We start from the raw sequence: 18,482 nt of genomic DNA, 5'->3' as shown, positions 1-18,482 counted from the left end.
CGGCTGATGTAAATTTGATTTGATTTGATATGGCAGACTATTTCTGCAGTAGATTGCAACTACTGCAGAGGTGTTATAGTTAGGGATGGAAATGTCAGGGTTTTTGGTGGCCTTCCTAAGCCAGGAATCAGACACGGCTAGGACATCCGGGTTGGCAGAGTGTGCTAAAGCAGTGAATAAAACAAACTTAGGGAGGAGGCTTCTAATGTTAACATGCATGAAACCAAGGCTTTTACGGTTACAGAAGTCAACAAATGAGAGTGCCAGGGGAATGGGAGTGGAGCTAGGCACTGCAGGGCCTGGATTAACCTTCTACATCACCAGATGAACAGAGGAGGAGTAGGGTAAGGGTACGGCTAAAGGCTATAAGAACTGGTTGTCTACTGCGTTCGGCACAGAGAGTTAAAGGAGCAGGTTTCTGGGCATGGAAGAATAGGTTTAAGGCATAATGTACATACAAGGGTATGGTAGGATGTGAATATAGTGGAGGTAAACCTAGGCATTGAGCGACGATGAGAGAGGTAATGTCTCTAGAGACACCATTTAAAGCAGAAGAGGTCACTGCATGTGTGGGAGTTGGAACAAAAGTGTTAGCTAAGGCATATTGAGCAGGGTTGGAAGCTCTACAGTGAAATAGGACAATAATCACTAACCAAAACAGCAATGAACAAGGCATATTGACATTAGGGAGAGGCATGCATAGCCGAGTGATCATGGGGTCTAGTGAGTAGCTAGGCGGGCTGGAGACACGGCGATTCAGACAGCTAGCGGGCCAGGGATAGCAGAAGGGCCTTAGGTGGACATCACGACAGAAGAGTCAGTTGTAGCCCCCTCGGGCGGTTACATCGGCAGACCAGTCGGGATGGATCGGCAGGGCTCCGTGTAGTTAAAGGGTCCAGGCCAATTTGCAAAATATATATAGTAGACCAAGAAAATTGGCTTATGGACCTCTTCAGCTAACAGTCCGATATGCTCTAGACAGCTAGCGGGCCTCGGATAGCAGGTTATCAGATGGGCATTCAGGGGATGTCGCGATGGAGGAGCCTGTTGAAAACCCCCTCAGGTGGATTACGTCGGTACACCAGTCGTGAAGGATTGGCGGGGCTCTGTATCGGCAGAAAAAAGGGGTCCTGACCAATTGGCAAAATAGGTATTGTAGCCCAAGGAGTGGCTGATGGACCTTTTCAGCTAGCCGGAAGATGGGCCTAGCATATGCTACCTCCAGGCTAATTGGTGCTTGCTTCAGGACAGAGACGTTAGCCAGAAAGTAGCCACTTGGATAGCAGCTAGCTAGCTGCGAAGATCCATGTGAAAAGGTTGATCTTACAGTAGGAATCCGGAAATGTGGGGGAAAAGAGTCTGGTATGCTCTGGGTTGAATTGCGCTGTGCAGACTGGCAGGAGTTGTCCAGGTTAGATGATGACCGCTAGCAGTGGCTAGCTGACTACTAGCTAGTAGCTAGTTAGCTGGGGGGGTTCCGGTTCTAAAGTAAAGAAAGTAGCAGATCCATACCACTTTGGTTAAGGTAGGTTGCAGGAGAGTATGTTGGAGTTGAGGTTAAAAAAACATTTAAAAAAAAAAAATGAAGAAAAAAGATATATACACGACAAGACAAAGACGCCTGACTGCTACACCATCTTGGATTCACATCACTAAGCTAAGGATCCTGGGACTAAACCCCTTTCTCTGCAACTGGATCCTGGACTTCCTGACGGGCCGCCCCCAGGTGGTAAGGGTAGGTAACAACACATCCTCAAAGACTCCAGCCATCCTAGTCAGACTGTTCTCTCTGCTACTGCATGGCAAGCGGTACCAGAGCATCAGGTTTAGGTCCAAGAGCCTTCTAAACAGCGTCTACCCCCAAGCCATAAGACTCCTGACCATCAAATGGTTACCCAGACTATTTGCATTGCCCTCCTTTTGCGCTGCTGCTACTCTCTGTTTATCATCTATGCATATTCACTTTAATAACTCTACCTACATGTACATACAGTTGAAGTCAGAAGTTTACATATACCTCAGCAAATACATTTAAACTCAGTTTTTCACAATTCCTGACATTTAATCCTAGTAAAAATCCCCTGTTTTAGGTCAATTAGGATCACCACTTCATTTTAAGAATGTGAAATGTCAGAATAATAGTAGAGAGAATAATTTATTTCAGCTTTTATTTCTTTCATCACATTCCCAGTGGGTCAGAAGTTAACATACACTCAATTAGTATTTGGTAACATTGCCTTTAAATTGTTTAACTTGGGTCAAATATTTTGGGTAGCCTACAGTGAATTATAAGTGAAATAATCTGTAAACAATTGTTGGAAAAATTACTTGTGTCATGCACAAAGTAGATGTCCTAACCGACTTGCCAAAACTATAGTTTAACAAGACATTTGTGGAGTGGTTGAAAAAGGATTTTAATGACTCCAACCTAAGTGTATGTAAACTTCCAACTTTAACTGTATTACCTCAATTACCTCGACTAACTGGTGCCCCCGCACATTGACTCTGTACAGGTACATACGTATATAGCCTCACTATTGTCTATTTACTGCTGCTCTTTAATTATGTTATGTTAATTATTATGTTATGTTATGTTACATTTTTTGTTTTGTTTAACTGAATTGTTGGTTAGGTGCTTGTAAGTAAGCCCTGTTGTATTCGGCGCATGTGACAAATAATAATTCACCCCAATTTCGTGGTATCCAATTGGTAGTAGTTACGTTACAGTCTTGTCTCATCGCTGCAACTCCCGTACGGACTCGGGAGAGGCAAGGGTTGAGAGCCATGCGTCCTCCGAAACACAACCCAACCAAGCCCCACTGTTTCTTGACACAATGCCCCCATCCAACCCGGAATCCAGCCGCACCAATGTGTCAGAGGAAACACCGTACACCTGGCGACCGTGTCAGCGGCCCGCCACAGGAGTCGCTAGTGCGCGATGAGACAAGGATATCCCTTCCGGCCAAACCCTCCCTAACCTGTGCCGCCCCATGGGCCTCCCGGTCTCGGCCTGCTGCCACAGAGCCTGGACTCGAACCCAGAATCTCTAGTGGCACAGCTAGCACTGCGATGCAGTGCCTTAGACCACTGCGCCACTCAGGAGGCCCGTGACAAATACATTTTGATTTGATCACGATCCCTACCACAATTGCAACACCGTCTTCCTTCTACACACCGTTCTTCAACATACTCTGTCCGTCAGAACATACTTGAAACATGGCCAAATCCTTTACAATTCTTATACTGCAATGGCTTAGGGACGAAAGCTCTTACAACGTATCTTACATAACCAAGCTTCACATGCGTAGGTATTTGCTCTTTATCAAAAAACAACAGGACCGACAGACTTTCTTATTTTCTCCATTCACCCAGTGGGACAGACGCCAGGCACCAACCACACCAGGAACTCTCTTCAGGGATTCAACCTGAATATTCTTCATCACCCCTTAGATGACTCCTTTGATGGCTGCTCAGTTCTGAAGTTCAAAACACAAAACTTCTGTTGTCCGGATTCTTTTGAGGATCACTGCAATCTTCCTCTGTTCTTCAGAAATACAATTAATCAAAGTAAGACCACTGCTGGCCACTCTGACAGACTCCACTTTGACATCTCAAGCGGGTATCCTACATATGCATCCTTAGAACGGAATTTACATGTTTTTAAATAACATTCTTAGAATTTTTTTGGAACGTTAATGTTTTTATGGAAAGTTTTCTTAATTGTCTGAGAACATGACTTTAAATATAACCACGAGGAAACCTGCATAAAATGTTATGCTGAAGTACTGAAATACAATGTTTCTTAACGTTCTCTGAACAATTTGAGAACATGACTTTAAATATAACCACGAGGAAACCTGCAGAAAATGTTATGCTGAAGTACTGAAAAACAATGTTTCTTAACGTTCTCTGAACAATTTGAGAACATTACTTTAAATAAAACCACGAGGAAAAATGTAGGAAACGTTATTCAGAAATACTGAAATTCCCATCTAAGAAACGTATGGTTCTCAGAAAGTTATGTGCTAGCTGGGTATCCTGCAACATTCCCAGAATTTGTAGGAAGGTTGTATGCAAAATAACCATAGGACAACCACGCTCTCACCAAGATCTAAGAAACATATGGTTCTCCAAATGTTATGTGCTGACTGGGTTGTCTGTTTTCTGTTTGTGGGCTCTCTCTTCCCCTCAGGAGTAATGTGGTCCCTGGGATATGCTGCACTTTTATTTTCTGTTGTGAATTATTGATGACCCTTTTGTAATGCCTTAGGCCTATACTTAATGACTTGGGCTACTCTTCAGTAATGACACATCCTAATTGCCTTTACAGTATGTGAGAAAACAAGTGCCAAAGGTTAAAGAAAATGGAAAAGCATTTTTTTTTGCTGATATCAAATAGCCCCTTATTAATCATCAATGGCCTGGTTTGGTAAATTGACATGTATTACAGTTATGACCACGCCTGTATTTCTGTGAAGGAAACAGGGGTTTGTAGTGTTTTTTTCTCCTTGCTCGTCAGGGATTAGGGGTCAAATGTTAAATGATTTATCCACTGGGAAATGTAGAGTTGTCTAGCATATCCTGTCTTTCACCTGACCTCCTAAATGTCCTTTGCTGTCATCCAAAATTGACAAGGCTAGTAAATAATCCTACAGCCATGTTGTGGACATTACACACAAGGGGTGGGGAATGTTACAGCATGAGACGCAAGAAGGCAGGGTAGGAGGTAGTGCAGGCTTCTGAGGCAGGCAGGTAGTAGGAATAATAGAAACATGTTTTAAATCAAAACAAAAGAAAATGGTTCGACACAGCAAATTAGCTATGTAGGAGAAAGCTCTGTCACCACCAGCTCTGCAACAACAAGAAATTCAACATCTTGTGATCAGAGCCAACATAAAATATACTATAGAATACTACAGTACTTACTATAGAATTCTGTAGCATACTGTAGAATATTAAACACTGTAGTGTCCCTCGATCATGTGTAGTAGTTGGTATGTCATTTTGTAATATACTGTAGTAAATACTACAGCATTATACACAAAAAACACTAGTTAATACAGAAATGTCTGCAAAAAAAACTTTACCATAGTAAATAATACAGTATTTAATTGGCATACAGTACCAGTCAGTTGACACACTTATTCCATATTTTCTTGATTTGTACTATTTTCTACATTGTAGAATAATAGTGAAGACATCAAAACTATGAAATATTTGGAATCATGTAGTAACCAAAAAAAGTGTTAAACAAATCAAAATATATTTTATATTTGAGATTCTTCAAATTAGCCACCCTTTGCATTTGACAGTTTTGCACACTCTTGGCATCAAACTCATATCATATCTTCAGTCCACATTACGGGATGTATTTTGAGTCTGTGTACAGTTTCACACAAACCTGTCCCTTCCTATAAATCATTACATACATGCATCTTATCCATGTCTCTACCAAAACACCCAATAGTTGTTGGTAGCTGGCTCAGTATTCTTCACTTTTCCATTTCGCCACATATACAGTCGACAAGGTCTTATATGGTTGTTTATTTGAATTTCAGATACAAATCCACTTCCATAACATTATATCCAAAGAGTTAAAGACAATACTGAGGATATTGTGCAGTGACCCTGATGTATGTGACCGAGGCCTATCTGCCTTTTGTCTCTCTCTCTGGGCCCTATCAGAGGACAGCATCCACAGTGCCACAGATGAGATCTGGCTTCTAGTAAACACAAACATAGCAGACATTAATGATGTAAATATTGACTGAGAGCATTAATGATGGCATAAAGGATTAGAAGTCAAATCATCACATTAAATATGTATGTGTGTATTAATGAGGGGGCAGGGGAGAGGGTCAGAGGGGATGTTTCTGATTGGCACCCTGGAGGTCTGCAATAGCAGCTCCCTCCCTCCCTCTCACAGCACAGACAGACACCAGGGCCTGCTGCAATACAGCCGCTCATGTGGCATCTCTCACTAATGATGAGGACGACAACTTCTTGAACTTTCACCTGCTCAGGTGAAAGAGTGTTGTGAACATTTACTTAGATGGAATGAAGTCTCATCTTTGTATCTATGCCATTGCGGTGTATGTGACAGCATGGGCAGTGCCATTGACATTGGGGATGTCATTCGAAAACATAATGTTAACTTTCACTGCTATGCGGATGACACACAGCTGTACATTTCAATGAAACATGGTGAAGCCCCAAAATTGCCCTCGCTAGAAGCATGTGTTTCAGACATAAGGAAGTGGATGGCTGCAAACTTTCTACTTTTAAACTCGGACAAAACAGAGATGCTTGTTCTAGGTCCCAAGAAACAAAGAGATCTTCTGTTGAATCTAACAATTAATCTTAATGGTTGTACAGTCGTCTCAAATAAAACTGTGAAGGACCTCGGCGTTACTCTGGACCCTGATCTCTCTTTTGAAGAACATATCAAGACTATTTCAAGGACAGCTTTTTTCCATCTACGTAACATTGCAAAAATCAGAAACTTTCTGTCCAAAAATGATGCAGAAAAATTAATCCATGCTTTTATCACTTCTAGGTTAGACTACTGCAATGCTCTACTTTCCGGCTACCCGGATAAAGCACTAAATAAACTTAGTTAGTGCTAAATATGGCTGCTAGAATCATGACTAGAACCAAACAATGTGATAATATTACTCCAGTGCTAGCCTCCCTACACTGGCTTCCTGTCAAAGCAAGGGCTGATCAAGGTTTTACTGCTAACCTACAAAGCATTACATTGGTTTGCTCCTACCTATCTCTCTGATTTGATCCTGCCGTACATACCTACACGTACGCTACGGTCACAAGACGCAGGCCTCCTAATTGTCCCTAGAATTTCTAAGCAAACAGCTGGAGGCAGGGCTTTCTCCTATAGAGCTCCATTTTTATGGAACGGTCTGCCTACCCATGTCAGAGACGCAAACTCGGTCTCAACCTTTAAGTCTTTACTGAAGACTCATCTCTTCAGTGGGTCATATGATTGAGTGTAGTCTGGCCCAGGAGTGGGAAGGTGAACGGAAAGGCTCTGGAGCAACAAACCCCCCCTTGCTGTCTCTGCCTGGCCGGTTCCCCTCTTTCCACTGGGATTCTCTGCCTCTAACCCTATTACAGGGGCTGAGTCACTGGCTTACTGGGGCTCTCTCATACCGTCCCTGGGAGGGGTGCATCACCTGAGTGGGTTGAGTCACTGATGTGATTGTCTTGTCTGGGTTGGCGCCCCCCCCCCCCCCCCTTGGGTTGTGCCGTGGCGGAAATCTTTGTGGGCTATACTCAGCCTTGTCTCAGGATGGTAAGTTGGTGGTTGAAGATATCCCTCTAGTGGTGTGGGGGCTGTGCTTTGGCAAAGTGGGTGGGGTTATATCCTTCCTGTTTGGCCCTGTCCGGGGGTGTCCTCAGATGGGGCCACAGTGTCTCCTGACCCCTCCTGCCTCAGCCTCCAGTATTTATGCTGCAGTAGTTTGTGTCGGGGGGCTAGGGTCAGTTTGTTATATCTGGAGTACTTCTCCTGTGTGAATTTAAGTGTGCTCTCTCTAATTCCCTCTTTCTTTCTCTCTCTCGGAGGACCTGAGCCCTAGGACCATGCCTCAGGACTACCTGACATGACTCCTTGCTGTCCCCAGTCCACCTGGCCGTGCTGCTGCTCCAGTTTCAACTGTTCTGCCTTATTATTGGACCATGCTGGTCATTTATGAACATTTGAACATCTTGGCCATGTTCTGTTATAATCTCCAACAGGCACAGCCAGAAGAGGACTGGCCACCCCACATAGCCTGGTTCCTCTCTAGGTTTCGGGAGTTTTTCCTGCCACCGTGCTTCTACACCTGCATTGCTTGCTGTTTGGGGTTTTAGGCTGAGTTTCTGTACAGCACTTTGAGATATCAGCTGATGTACAAAGGGCTATATAAATACATTTGATTTGATTGAGGAAATCTCCATTTTAAAATAGTACATTTCCTTGTTTTGCATTTGAAAAATGTGTTAATCTAATATGGGTGATTTACCACTCCCTGCAGTGCTGGAGTCCTGAACCAAATTGTCATTAATTGATTGTGGCCACTAGATTGCAGTGATATAGCTAAATGTAATTTACAAACCCTAGCCCTCAATTTGAAGACAATGCTCTGATCATTGGCTGATCACTACCAACATAAGAATCGCCACCCAGTGGACTACTTTAAAAATGGTGGAAGCCCTCATTGGCAATCTCCATGTTAAAATGTATTATTTCCAAGTTGAGTCCTCTAGCTAGCTCTATGGTTGTGACCCATCAAACATGAAAGGTTCCTATGGAGCATTGAATAAGGTCAATCCTAGGATCCACCATGTGGAGTAAATCAAGTCCATCTTGATAACCATTAGTCCATACAGTATATCATACCAGAAAACACAACACAAAGGATCAGACAGATATCTCTGCTTACAGGCCTGCCAACAAAAGGGAATAAAATCAGCCATTTCCATAGAACAAGGCAGTAGAGTCACTTTACTCATCCACTCAAACTAGCACCAGGGGAGCTGATGATTAAATAGTTTGAATAATTATCTACTAATTCACACAATTCAGACAGAGGCTTTACAATTTTACCTCTGAGAATCTAAGTAGTGTCTCAAGCAGATAATTCATATTTTAACAAATAACGGTGTTAATTAAAATTAAGATTGAATAGATAAAAGGATTGATGAATAATTACTGTGGTTAGAGGGGAACTCATATCCTCCACACAGTGGGCCTCTGAAGATTGTTACAGGAAAGGAGCATTGAATAAAATACTGTCAAACAAACAAACTGAACTATACATTTTACTAACCCAACATTTAACTTCCCACTTAAATAGAGTCATCAATAATTATTCTCCGTATTTTAGACTAGTACCTGCTCGTCTTTCCCAGAACAGCAGCAGTGAGCTTTGGCCCAGAGCTGAGGAGAGTGGTAGTGTAATTATGTACACTGAGAAAGTTCAAGGCGTGAATAAATGTAGTAAGTGAATGAATGAATGAATGCATGCATGCATGCATGCATGCATGCATGCAACAAGACCCACAAACAGCGCACTGACATGAAACAGCAACAATGACGACTGGGTAAGAAATTAAAGGGAGTGACATATAAAGGGCAGGTAATCAAGGAGGTGATGGAGTCCAGGTGAGTGTCATTATGCGCCTAACGCTGTTGACAGGTGTGTGCCCTGACGAGCAGCCTGGTGACCTAGAGGCCAGAGAGGGAGCACACGTGACAGGTAGGGGAGGCCTGCTTTAGAAGTACATACACACTGAGGGCGTTTTAGACCTTCTGGTCATCTCTCCCCATAACGTCAAATCAAATCACATTTTATTGGTCACATACACAAGGTTAGCAGATGTTAATGCGAGTGTCCTTGTGCTTCTAGTTCTGACAGTGCAGTAATATCCAACAAGTAATCTAACAATTTCCCAACAAATACATAATACACACAAATCTAAAGGGGTGAATGAGAATATGTACATATAAATATATGGATGGGCGATGGCCGAGCGGCATAGGCAAGTTGCAATAGATGGTATAAAATACAGTATGTACATATGATATGAGCAATGTAAGATATGTAAACATTATTTAAGTGGCATTATTTAAAGTGGCATTGTTTAAAGTGACTAGTGATCCATTTATTAAAGTGACTAGTGATTGGGTCTCAATGTAGGCAGCAGCCTCTCTGTGTTAGTGATGGCTGTTTAGCAGTCTGATGGCATTGAGATAGAAGCTGTTTTTCAGTCTCTTGGTCCCAGCTTTTACACCTGTACTGGCCTCATCTTCTGGATGGTAGCGGTCTGCACAGGCAGTGGCTCGGGTGGTTGTTGTCCTTGATGATCTTTTTGGCCTTCCTGTGACATCGGGTGCTGTAGGTGTCATGGAGGGCAGGTAGTTTGTACCGGTGATGCGTTGTGCAGACTGCACTACCTTCTGGAGAGCCTTACGGTTGAGAGCGCTGCAGTTGCCGTACCAGGCGGTGATTCAGCACCTATTCAATCTCCTTAGTGAAGTAGTAGTGAGCTCAATTCCCTTAGCGCAGGAGTTATCTGGGGGTCATTAGTTGTGTTTTTACTCATGGCCCAGTCTCTGGGTGCGTTGGGTGATGTCAACGTCAGCGAGTGACACTATAGTAGCTAACGTATTAAAAGGGATGCACCTTTTAGATCTTAAGATGTGGACCTGGCACCTCAGAGAGAGACAGAGAGAGAAACACAGTATCAGTGGAAGCTTCAAGGTTTGGATACAGAGGGATTTAAATGATTTTGCATAGTCTAATGTTTTAATAACCAGTTTTCAAAATGCTTTTAACATGTCGTGTTCAATGATGCTAATTTTTGTTGATTTTTTTTTATTTTACTAGCTTTTGCAATACATAGCTTTAAATTGAATCAGATTAGTTCCTGAGACATGATCAGCAGATAATATTTCCACTCAACTGGCCACCCTCCAGTGAGATTGGGCAGCATTGCAGTGTCACAGCTGGATATAAAGGACACACATTATCATCAGGTATAGATGCTTTGTTAGGGATTGAAAAGGCAGTTTAGGTCAACTCCATTTACCCATGACATGTTGTGCACTTTACTGTAAACTTAATCTACAGTCAGCCTGAACATCACACTGTCAGCCTGTACATCACACAGTCAGCCTGAACATCACACAGTCAGCCTGAACATCACACAGTCAGCCTGAACATCACACAGTCAGCCTGAACATCACACAGTCAGCCTGAACATCACACAGTCAGCCTGAACATCACACAGTTAACCTGAACATCAGTGTGAATTTGACTGTACATACTGTAAAGTCTCAGCTCCCTCCTCACTCTGGTTGTATCTTCCTCCAACAGGAGCCTAAATGGCCAATGTGTCTGGGCCTCTGAGTCTGACTCATCTGCAGCTGCAGGTCATGCGGCTGGCCACCACAGAGGAGCGTATCTTCAAGATGTTCCTGGTGGTGGGGATCCACATGGTCTTTATCTACATCAACCTGGCCATGCTGTTCACCCTGTGGAGCAAACCCTCATTCCGCCACACCGCCCGCTACATCCTGTTTGCCCACATGCTGTTCAACGACACCATCCACCTGACCATCACCCTGACTCTATACATGCTGGGGAACTTCCATCTGTTTGTGGTCCGCGTTGCCTGCGCCTTCATGGTGCTGCTGTCTTCCTGCACTTTCGTCAATGCCCCCCTCAACCTGGCTGTTATGTCCCTGGAGAGGTACACAGCCGTCTGCTTCCCGCTGCGGCACAGTGAGCTGGCCACGCCAAGGAGAACCCAGCTGGCTGTGGGGCTGGTGTGGGCGCTGGGCGTCATCAACGTGCTAATCGATGTGTGTGCTCTCTTCCTCACAGAGCCGTCCTTCTTCTTGTCACCTGTGCTGTGTACCATCGAGCATCTGCAGACAGCTGGGTGGCAGCAGGAGAAGGGAGTGGCCCTGAATACACTGCTGTTTGTGACAGTAACAGCTGTGCTGGTTTACACCTACGTGGCCATCATGCTGGAGGCCCGGTCTGCCTCATCCTCTGAACCTGGGTCGGCACAAAGAGCCATGCGTACCGTACTGCTGCACGCGCTCCAGTTGGGCCTGTCCATCATGTCCTTCATGTATGTGGTGCTGGAGTCCCTGCTGGCCAAACTGCCCCCAGCCATCTACACACAGATGCGCTTTATCAATTTCATGGTAGTGCTGATCCTGCCGCGCTGCCTGAGCTCCCTCATCTATGGCCTGAGGGACGAGGTCTTCAGATCAGCCTTCAGACAACACTTAATCTGCTGCTCTGTTAGGAGGGTGGAGCCCCCACACAGATCCACTAAACACTAACATATAGGAACACACACTTTTATATTTCATTTGTTTTGAACCAGCATGAACCAATGAGGCCTAGATTCAATCCGGACTGAGGAAGATCAGAGTTATACCACGCTTGACATTTAAAGGTAATTTCCGGTTGAGCTTACATATGCAGCATTTACCGTGAATGCAAACTCAGAGAACGCATTTAACATTGCCTTTAAATGTAAATTGCGCTATAACGTGGATTTTCCGTGGTCCGTATTCTCTGTAAAATATATATGTTAAGGGATTGTGTGAATGTGCGTGTTTTCTTGTACAAACACCACTATTGTTTTTAAATTTCCTTTTAATAAAAACCAACCATGCATTTTGTGTTTCTACTTCACATCATGACTGCTGGGCAAGCTAAATCACAGGGGTATACTTTTTTATTTCCACAGAATGAACACAACAATGTCAACCTTTATTGCCCCCCAATAATATGAATAAAAAGTGAATCAAGATATTCTCAACTTAATATTAATACATTGTTAAATGAAAGGTGTAGAATGATGTTTCTGTTCATAGAGGGGGACCTGTGCTTTGGCTGATCTTACACTGTGGTCCAGGCCTGGTATGGTAAGTAGTCAAGTTCATGTGTCTGTACAAATGCGTTCTCTGTGTGTTTTCAGGACTCAGACACCTGGGGAGGATAGTGATGAGTGGAACAGAGCATATCAAGTCTTTATAGATGTGATTCTCTCAACGTGACTGTCAATGAAATCCTGTAGTACGCTATGGAGGGTTGAGGAGAGAAACAGGCCCAGTTGAACCAGGTGTAGCAGTACTATGTAGTGGGCCCTACTGGTGGAAGATTTCTTAGAGGAGGCTGACCTGGCAACCATCATTATAGCGAAGTAGGAGTAAATGATTATGAAACAAACTGATGTAGATGGTAGTGAAGGCTTTGTATATGTCCTCATACACCTTCAGTGCAAAAACACTTTGGAAAGAAGTCCTGCATATACTGTTTAGGAGAGGTAGGGTCAATAGTGGTGAACACAAGCAGCTCAATGACAGTTTTCAGGATCCACAACATGGCGATGGCACAACCTGTGTTTATGCTGTTGACAAGCAGAGTGTGTCTCAGTGGGAAGCAGATGGTCACGTTTCTCTCCAGTGATATCACTGCCAAGCTGAGAGGGGAAGCACGGGTTAAGACTAGCCCCAAAATGGCAAAAATGACACAATAACAGCAAACCATTTAAAAATGGCCTGCGACAAATAGGTAAAACAACACGCTTAACATCAGCTGAAAGGTGTCAATACAGAGGACATTGAGGCGATTCACAAAAGACTGGCTTGCTCCTCAGGGTCAAATCAAATCAAAGTTTGTCACGTGTGCCAAATATAACAGGTGTTTACCTTACAGTGAAATGCTAACTTACAAGCCTTAACAAATTGTTGCAGTTTTTAAGTAAGTTAATAGGTATTAGGTAAACAATAGATAGGTAAAGACATTTTTTATTTAAACTGTAAAAAATAACAGTAGCGAGGCCATATACAGGTGGAACCGGTACAGAGTCAATGTGTGGGTGCACCGGTTAGTCGGGCTATTTGAGGTAATATGGGGCAGCAGGGTAGCCTAGTGGCTAGAGCGTTGGACTAGTAACCGAAAGGTTTCATGTTCAAATGCCCGAGCTGACAAGGTACAAATCTGTCGTTTTGCCCCTGAACAGGCAGGTAACCCACTTTTCCTAGGCTGTCATTGAAAATAAGAATTTGTTCTTAACTGACTTGCCTAGTTAAATAAAGGTCAATAAAAAAATATGTACAGTTGAAGTCGGAAGTTTACATACACCTCAGCCAAATACTTTTTCACAGTTCCTGACATTTTATCTCAGTAAAAAATCAGTTTTAGGTCAGTTAGGATCACCACTTTATTTGAAGAATGTGAAATGTCAGAATAATAGTAGAGAGAATGATTCATTTAAGCTTTTATTTCTTTCATCACATTCCCAGTGGGTCAGAAGATTACATACACTCAATTAGTATTTGGTAACTTTGCCTTTAAATTGTTTAACTTGGGTCAAACGTTTCGGGTAGCCTTCCACAAGCTTCTCACAATAAGTATGAGTGAATTTTGGCCATTCCTCCTGACAGAGCTGGTGTAACTGAGTCAAGTTTGTAGGCATCCTTGCTCGCACACATTTTTTCAGTTCTGCCCACAAATTGTCTATGGGATTTAGGTCAGGGCTCTGTGATGGCCACTCCAATACCTTGACATTGTTGTCCTTAAGTCATTTTGCCACAACTTTGGAAGTATGCTTGGGGTCATTGTCCATTTGGAAGACCCATTTGTGACCAAACTTTAAACTGATGTCTTGAGATGTTGCTTCAATATATCCACATCACTTGTCTTCTATTTTGTGAAGTGCACCAGTCCCTCCAGCAGCAAAGCACCCCCACAGCATGATGCTGCCACCCCCGTGCTTCACGGTTGGGATGGTGTTCTTCGGCTTGCAAGCCTCCCCTTTTTCCTCCAAACATAACAATGGTCATTATGGTCAAACAGTTCTATTTTTGTTTTCATCAGACCGGAGGACATTTCTCCAAAAAGTACGAACTTTGTCCCCATGTGCAGTTGCAAACCGTAGTCTGACTTTTTTTATGGCGGTTTTGGAGCAGTGGCTTCTTCTTTGCTGAGCGGCCTTTCAGGTTATGTCGATATAGGACTCGTTTTACTGTGGATATAGATACTTTTGTCCCGGTTTCCTCCAAAATCTTCACAAGGTCCTTTGCTGTTGTTCTGGGATTGATTTGCACTTTTAGCACCAAAGTACGTTCATCTCTAGGAGACAGAACCTGTCTCTTTCCTGAGCGGTGTGACGGCTGCATGGTCCCATTGTGTTTATACTTGCGTACTATTGTTTGTACAGATGAAGTGGTACCTTCAGGCATTTGGAAATTGCTCCCAACGATGAACCAGACTTGCGGAGGTCTCCCCAAAAAATTCTGAGGTCTTGGCAGATTTATTTTGATTTTCCCATGATATCAAGCAAAGAGGCAATGAGTTTGAAGGTAGACCTTGAAATGCATCCACAGGTCCACCTCCAATTGACTCAAATGATGTCAATTAGCCTATCAGAAGTTTCTAAAGCCATGACATAATTTTCTGGAATTTTCCAAGCTGTTTAAAGGCACAGTCAACTTAGTGTATGTAAACTTCTGACCCACTGGAATTGTGATACAGTGAATTATAAGTGAAATAATCTGTCTGTAAACAATTGTTGGAAAAATTACTTGTGTCATGCACAAAGTAGATGTCCTAACCGACTTGCCAAACTATAGTTTGCTATCAAGAAATTTTGGACTCCAACCTAAGTGTATGTAAACTTCTGACTTCAACTGTACATGTAAGATTAGTTCAAGTGAGCATAGATGATAAACAGAGAGTAGCAACAGTGTAAAAGAGTGGTTGGCCGGTTCTCACTCACACACACACACACACACACACACACACACACACACACACACACACACACACACACACACACACACACACACAGTCTGGGTAGCCATTTGATTAGCTGTTCAGGAGTCTTATGGCTTGGGGGTAAAAGCTTTTTGGTCCTAGATCAGTTTGCGCTGTTCTGTGAAGGGAGTAATACACAGCGTTGTACGAGATCTTTAGTTTCTTGTCAATTTCTCGCATGAAATTGCCTTCAATTCTCAGAACAAAAATAGGCTGACGAGTTTCAGAAGAAAGTATTTTGTTTCTGGCTATTTTGAGCCTGTAATCAAACCCACAATGCTGATGCTCCACATACTCATCTAGTCTGAAGAAGGCCAGTTTTATTGCTTCTTTAATCAGGACAACAGTTTTCAGCTGTTCTAACATAATTGCAAAAGGGTTTACTAATGATCAATTAGTCTTTTAAAATTATAAACTTGGATTAGCTAACACAACGTGCCATTGGAACACATGGTGATGGTTGCTGATAATGGGCCTCTGTACGCCTATGTAGATATTCCATTAAAAATCTGCCATTTCCTGCTACAATAGTCATTTACAACATTAACAATGTCTACACTGTATTTCTGATCAATTTCATGTTATTTTAATGATGGTTGCTGATAATGGGCCTCTGTACGCCTATGTAGATATTCCATTAAAAATCTGCCATTTCCTGCTACAATAGTCATTTACAACATTAACAATGTCTACACTGTATTTCTGATCAATTTCATGTTATTTTAATGGACAAAAATGTGCTTTTCTTTCAAAAACAAGGACATTTCTAAGTGACTCCAAACGTTTGAACGGTCGTGTATATTGGCTTTTTCAAAAGCTTTAGAGCTTGCAGTGCTCCTGTTCAATGTTTCCAGACCAACAGAAAAAAAACGCCAGAACACTTTTTCTTGCTATGACTGTGATATGTGGTTGTTTACCTTAGTTGAATCTCTGGATAACAGCGTCTGCTAAAAGCTCCAAATTTAAATGTAAAAAGGAACACTTGGAAAACATGCTGGGTAATATTCCAATGAGTTCCGCCCCCAAAACAAGACCACATTTGCTTTGTCCAGACAGGACATCTATGTCTCACAAGATTGGACAGCACAGTACAGTACAGCAGAGAACACTACAGTAAAGTACAGCACAGTTTAGTTCGGTACAGTAGAGAACAGTAAAGTACAGTAGAATAAAGTACATTCTACTGTACTTTACCACACTCTACTGTTCTGTACTCACTGCACTCTACTGTTCTGTACGGAACTGTACTCTGCGGTGCTCTAATGTGCTATACTGTGCTGTCCAAACTTGTGAAACATAGACATCTATTATTGGTTCAAATTTGGTCCGGACCTACAGTGGGGAGAACAAGTATTTGATAACCTGCAAAATAGGCAGTGTTTCTTACTTACAAAGCATGTAGAGGTCTGTCATTTTTATCATAGGTACACTTCAACTGTGAGAGACGGAATCTAAAACAAAAATCCAGAAAATCACATTGTATGATTTGTAAGTAATTAATTTGCATTTTATTGCATGACATAAGTATTTGATACATCAGAAAAGCAGAACTTAATAGTTGGTACAGACAACTTTGTTTGCAATTACAGAGATCATACATTTCCTGTAGTTCTTCACCAGGTTTGCACACACTGCAGCAGGGATTTTGGCCCACACTTCCATACAGACCTTCTCCAGATCCTTCAGGTTTCGGGGCTGTCGCTGGGCAATACGGACTTTCAGCTCCCTCCAAAGATTTTCTATTAGGTTCAGGTCTGGAGACTGGCTAGGCCACTCCAGGACTTTGAGATGCTTCTTACGGAGCCACTCCTTAGTTGCCCTGGCTGTGTGTTTCGGGTCGTTGTCATGCTGGAAGACCCAGCCACGAGCCATCTTCAATGCTCTTACTGAGGGAAGGAGGTTGTTGGCCAAGATCTCGCAATACATGGCCCCATCCATCCTCCCCTCAATACGGTGTAGTCGTCCTGTCCCCTTTGCAGAAAAGCATCGACATAGAATGATGTTTCCACCTCCATGCTTCACGGTTGGGATGGTGTTATTGGGGTTGTACTCATCCTTCTTCTTCCTCCAAACACGACGAGTGGAGTTTAGACCAAAAAGCTCAATTTTTGTCTCATCAGACCATATGACCTTCTCCCATTCCTCCTCTGGATCATCCAGATGGTCATTGGCAAACTTCAGATGGGCCTGGACATGTGCTGGCTTGAGCAGGGGGACTTTGCGTGCAGGGGGACCTTGGATTTAAATCCATGACGGCGTAGTGTGTTACTAATGGTTTTCTTTGAGACTGTGGTCCCAGCTCTCTTCAGGTCATTGAGCAGGTCCTGCCGTGTAGTTCTGGGCTGATCCCTCACCTTCCTCATGATCATTGATGCCCCACGAGGTGATATCTTGCATGGAGCCCCAGACCGAGGGTCAACTTGAACTTCTTCCATTTTCGAATAATTGTGCCAACAGTTGTTGCCTTCTCACCAAGCTGCTTGCCTATTGTCCTGTAGCCCATCCCAGCCTTGTGCAGGTCTACAATTTTACCCCTGATGTCCTTACACAGCTCACTGGTCTTGGCCATTGTGGAGAGGTTGGAGTCTGTTTGATTGAGTGCCTGGACAGGTGTCTTTTATACAGGTAACGAGTTCAAACAGGTGCAGTTAATACAGGTAATGAGTGGAGAACAGGAGGGTTTCTTAAAGAAAAACTAACAGGTCTGTGAGAGCCGGAATTCTTACTGGTTGGTAGGTGATCAAATACTTTAGTTGATTACTTAAAAATCCTATGTGATTTTCTGGATTTTTGTTTTAGATTCCGTCTCTCACAGTTGAATCAAATCAAAATCAAATAATATTTATTTGTCACATACACATGGTTAGCAGATGTTAATGCGAGTGTAGCGAAATGCTTGTGCTTCTAGTTCCAACAATGCAGTAATAACCAACGAGTAATCTAACCTAACAATTCCAAAACGACTACCTTACACACACAAGTGTAAAGGAATAAAGAATATGTACATAAAGATATATGAATGAGTGATGGTACAGAACGGCATAGGCAAGATGCAGTAGAGTAGTACAGTATATACATATGAGATGAGTAATGTAGGGTACAGTGCCTTGCGAAAGTATTCGGCCCCCTTGAACTTTG

The 18,482-nt window shown here is 42.9% G+C and overlaps 1 protein-coding gene across 1 annotated transcript; it reads left to right on the top strand.

Annotated features, from left to right (window-relative positions):
• The first annotated feature begins 9,207 nt into the window (after positions 1–9,207).
• Positions 9,208–12,602, top strand: LOC110533104 (odorant receptor 131-2-like). Its single transcript, XM_021617198.2, has 2 exons — positions 9,208–9,257; positions 10,878–12,602. Exon 2 carries the CDS (start codon positions 10,886–10,888, stop codon positions 11,855–11,857), a length of 972 nt encoding a protein of 323 aa, XP_021472873.1. The 5' UTR covers positions 9,208–9,257; positions 10,878–10,885; the 3' UTR covers positions 11,858–12,602.
• Positions 12,603–18,482: the final 5,880 nt, after the last annotated feature.

The sequence above is a fragment of the Oncorhynchus mykiss genome, chromosome 10 (assembly GCF_013265735.2).
Source record: "Oncorhynchus mykiss isolate Arlee chromosome 10, USDA_OmykA_1.1, whole genome shotgun sequence".
NCBI lineage: Eukaryota > Metazoa > Chordata > Actinopteri > Salmoniformes > Salmonidae > Oncorhynchus > Oncorhynchus mykiss.
The sequence above is the reverse complement of the archived record's forward strand: the minus strand, read 5'-3'. Positions and strand labels throughout refer to the sequence as shown.

Bases quoted from the DNA above. Each gene is read 5' to 3' on its own strand.
- LOC110533104 (XM_021617198.2), top strand. From the start codon at position 10,886: ATGGCCAATGTGTCTGGGCCTCTGAGTCTGACTCATCTGCAGCTGCAG.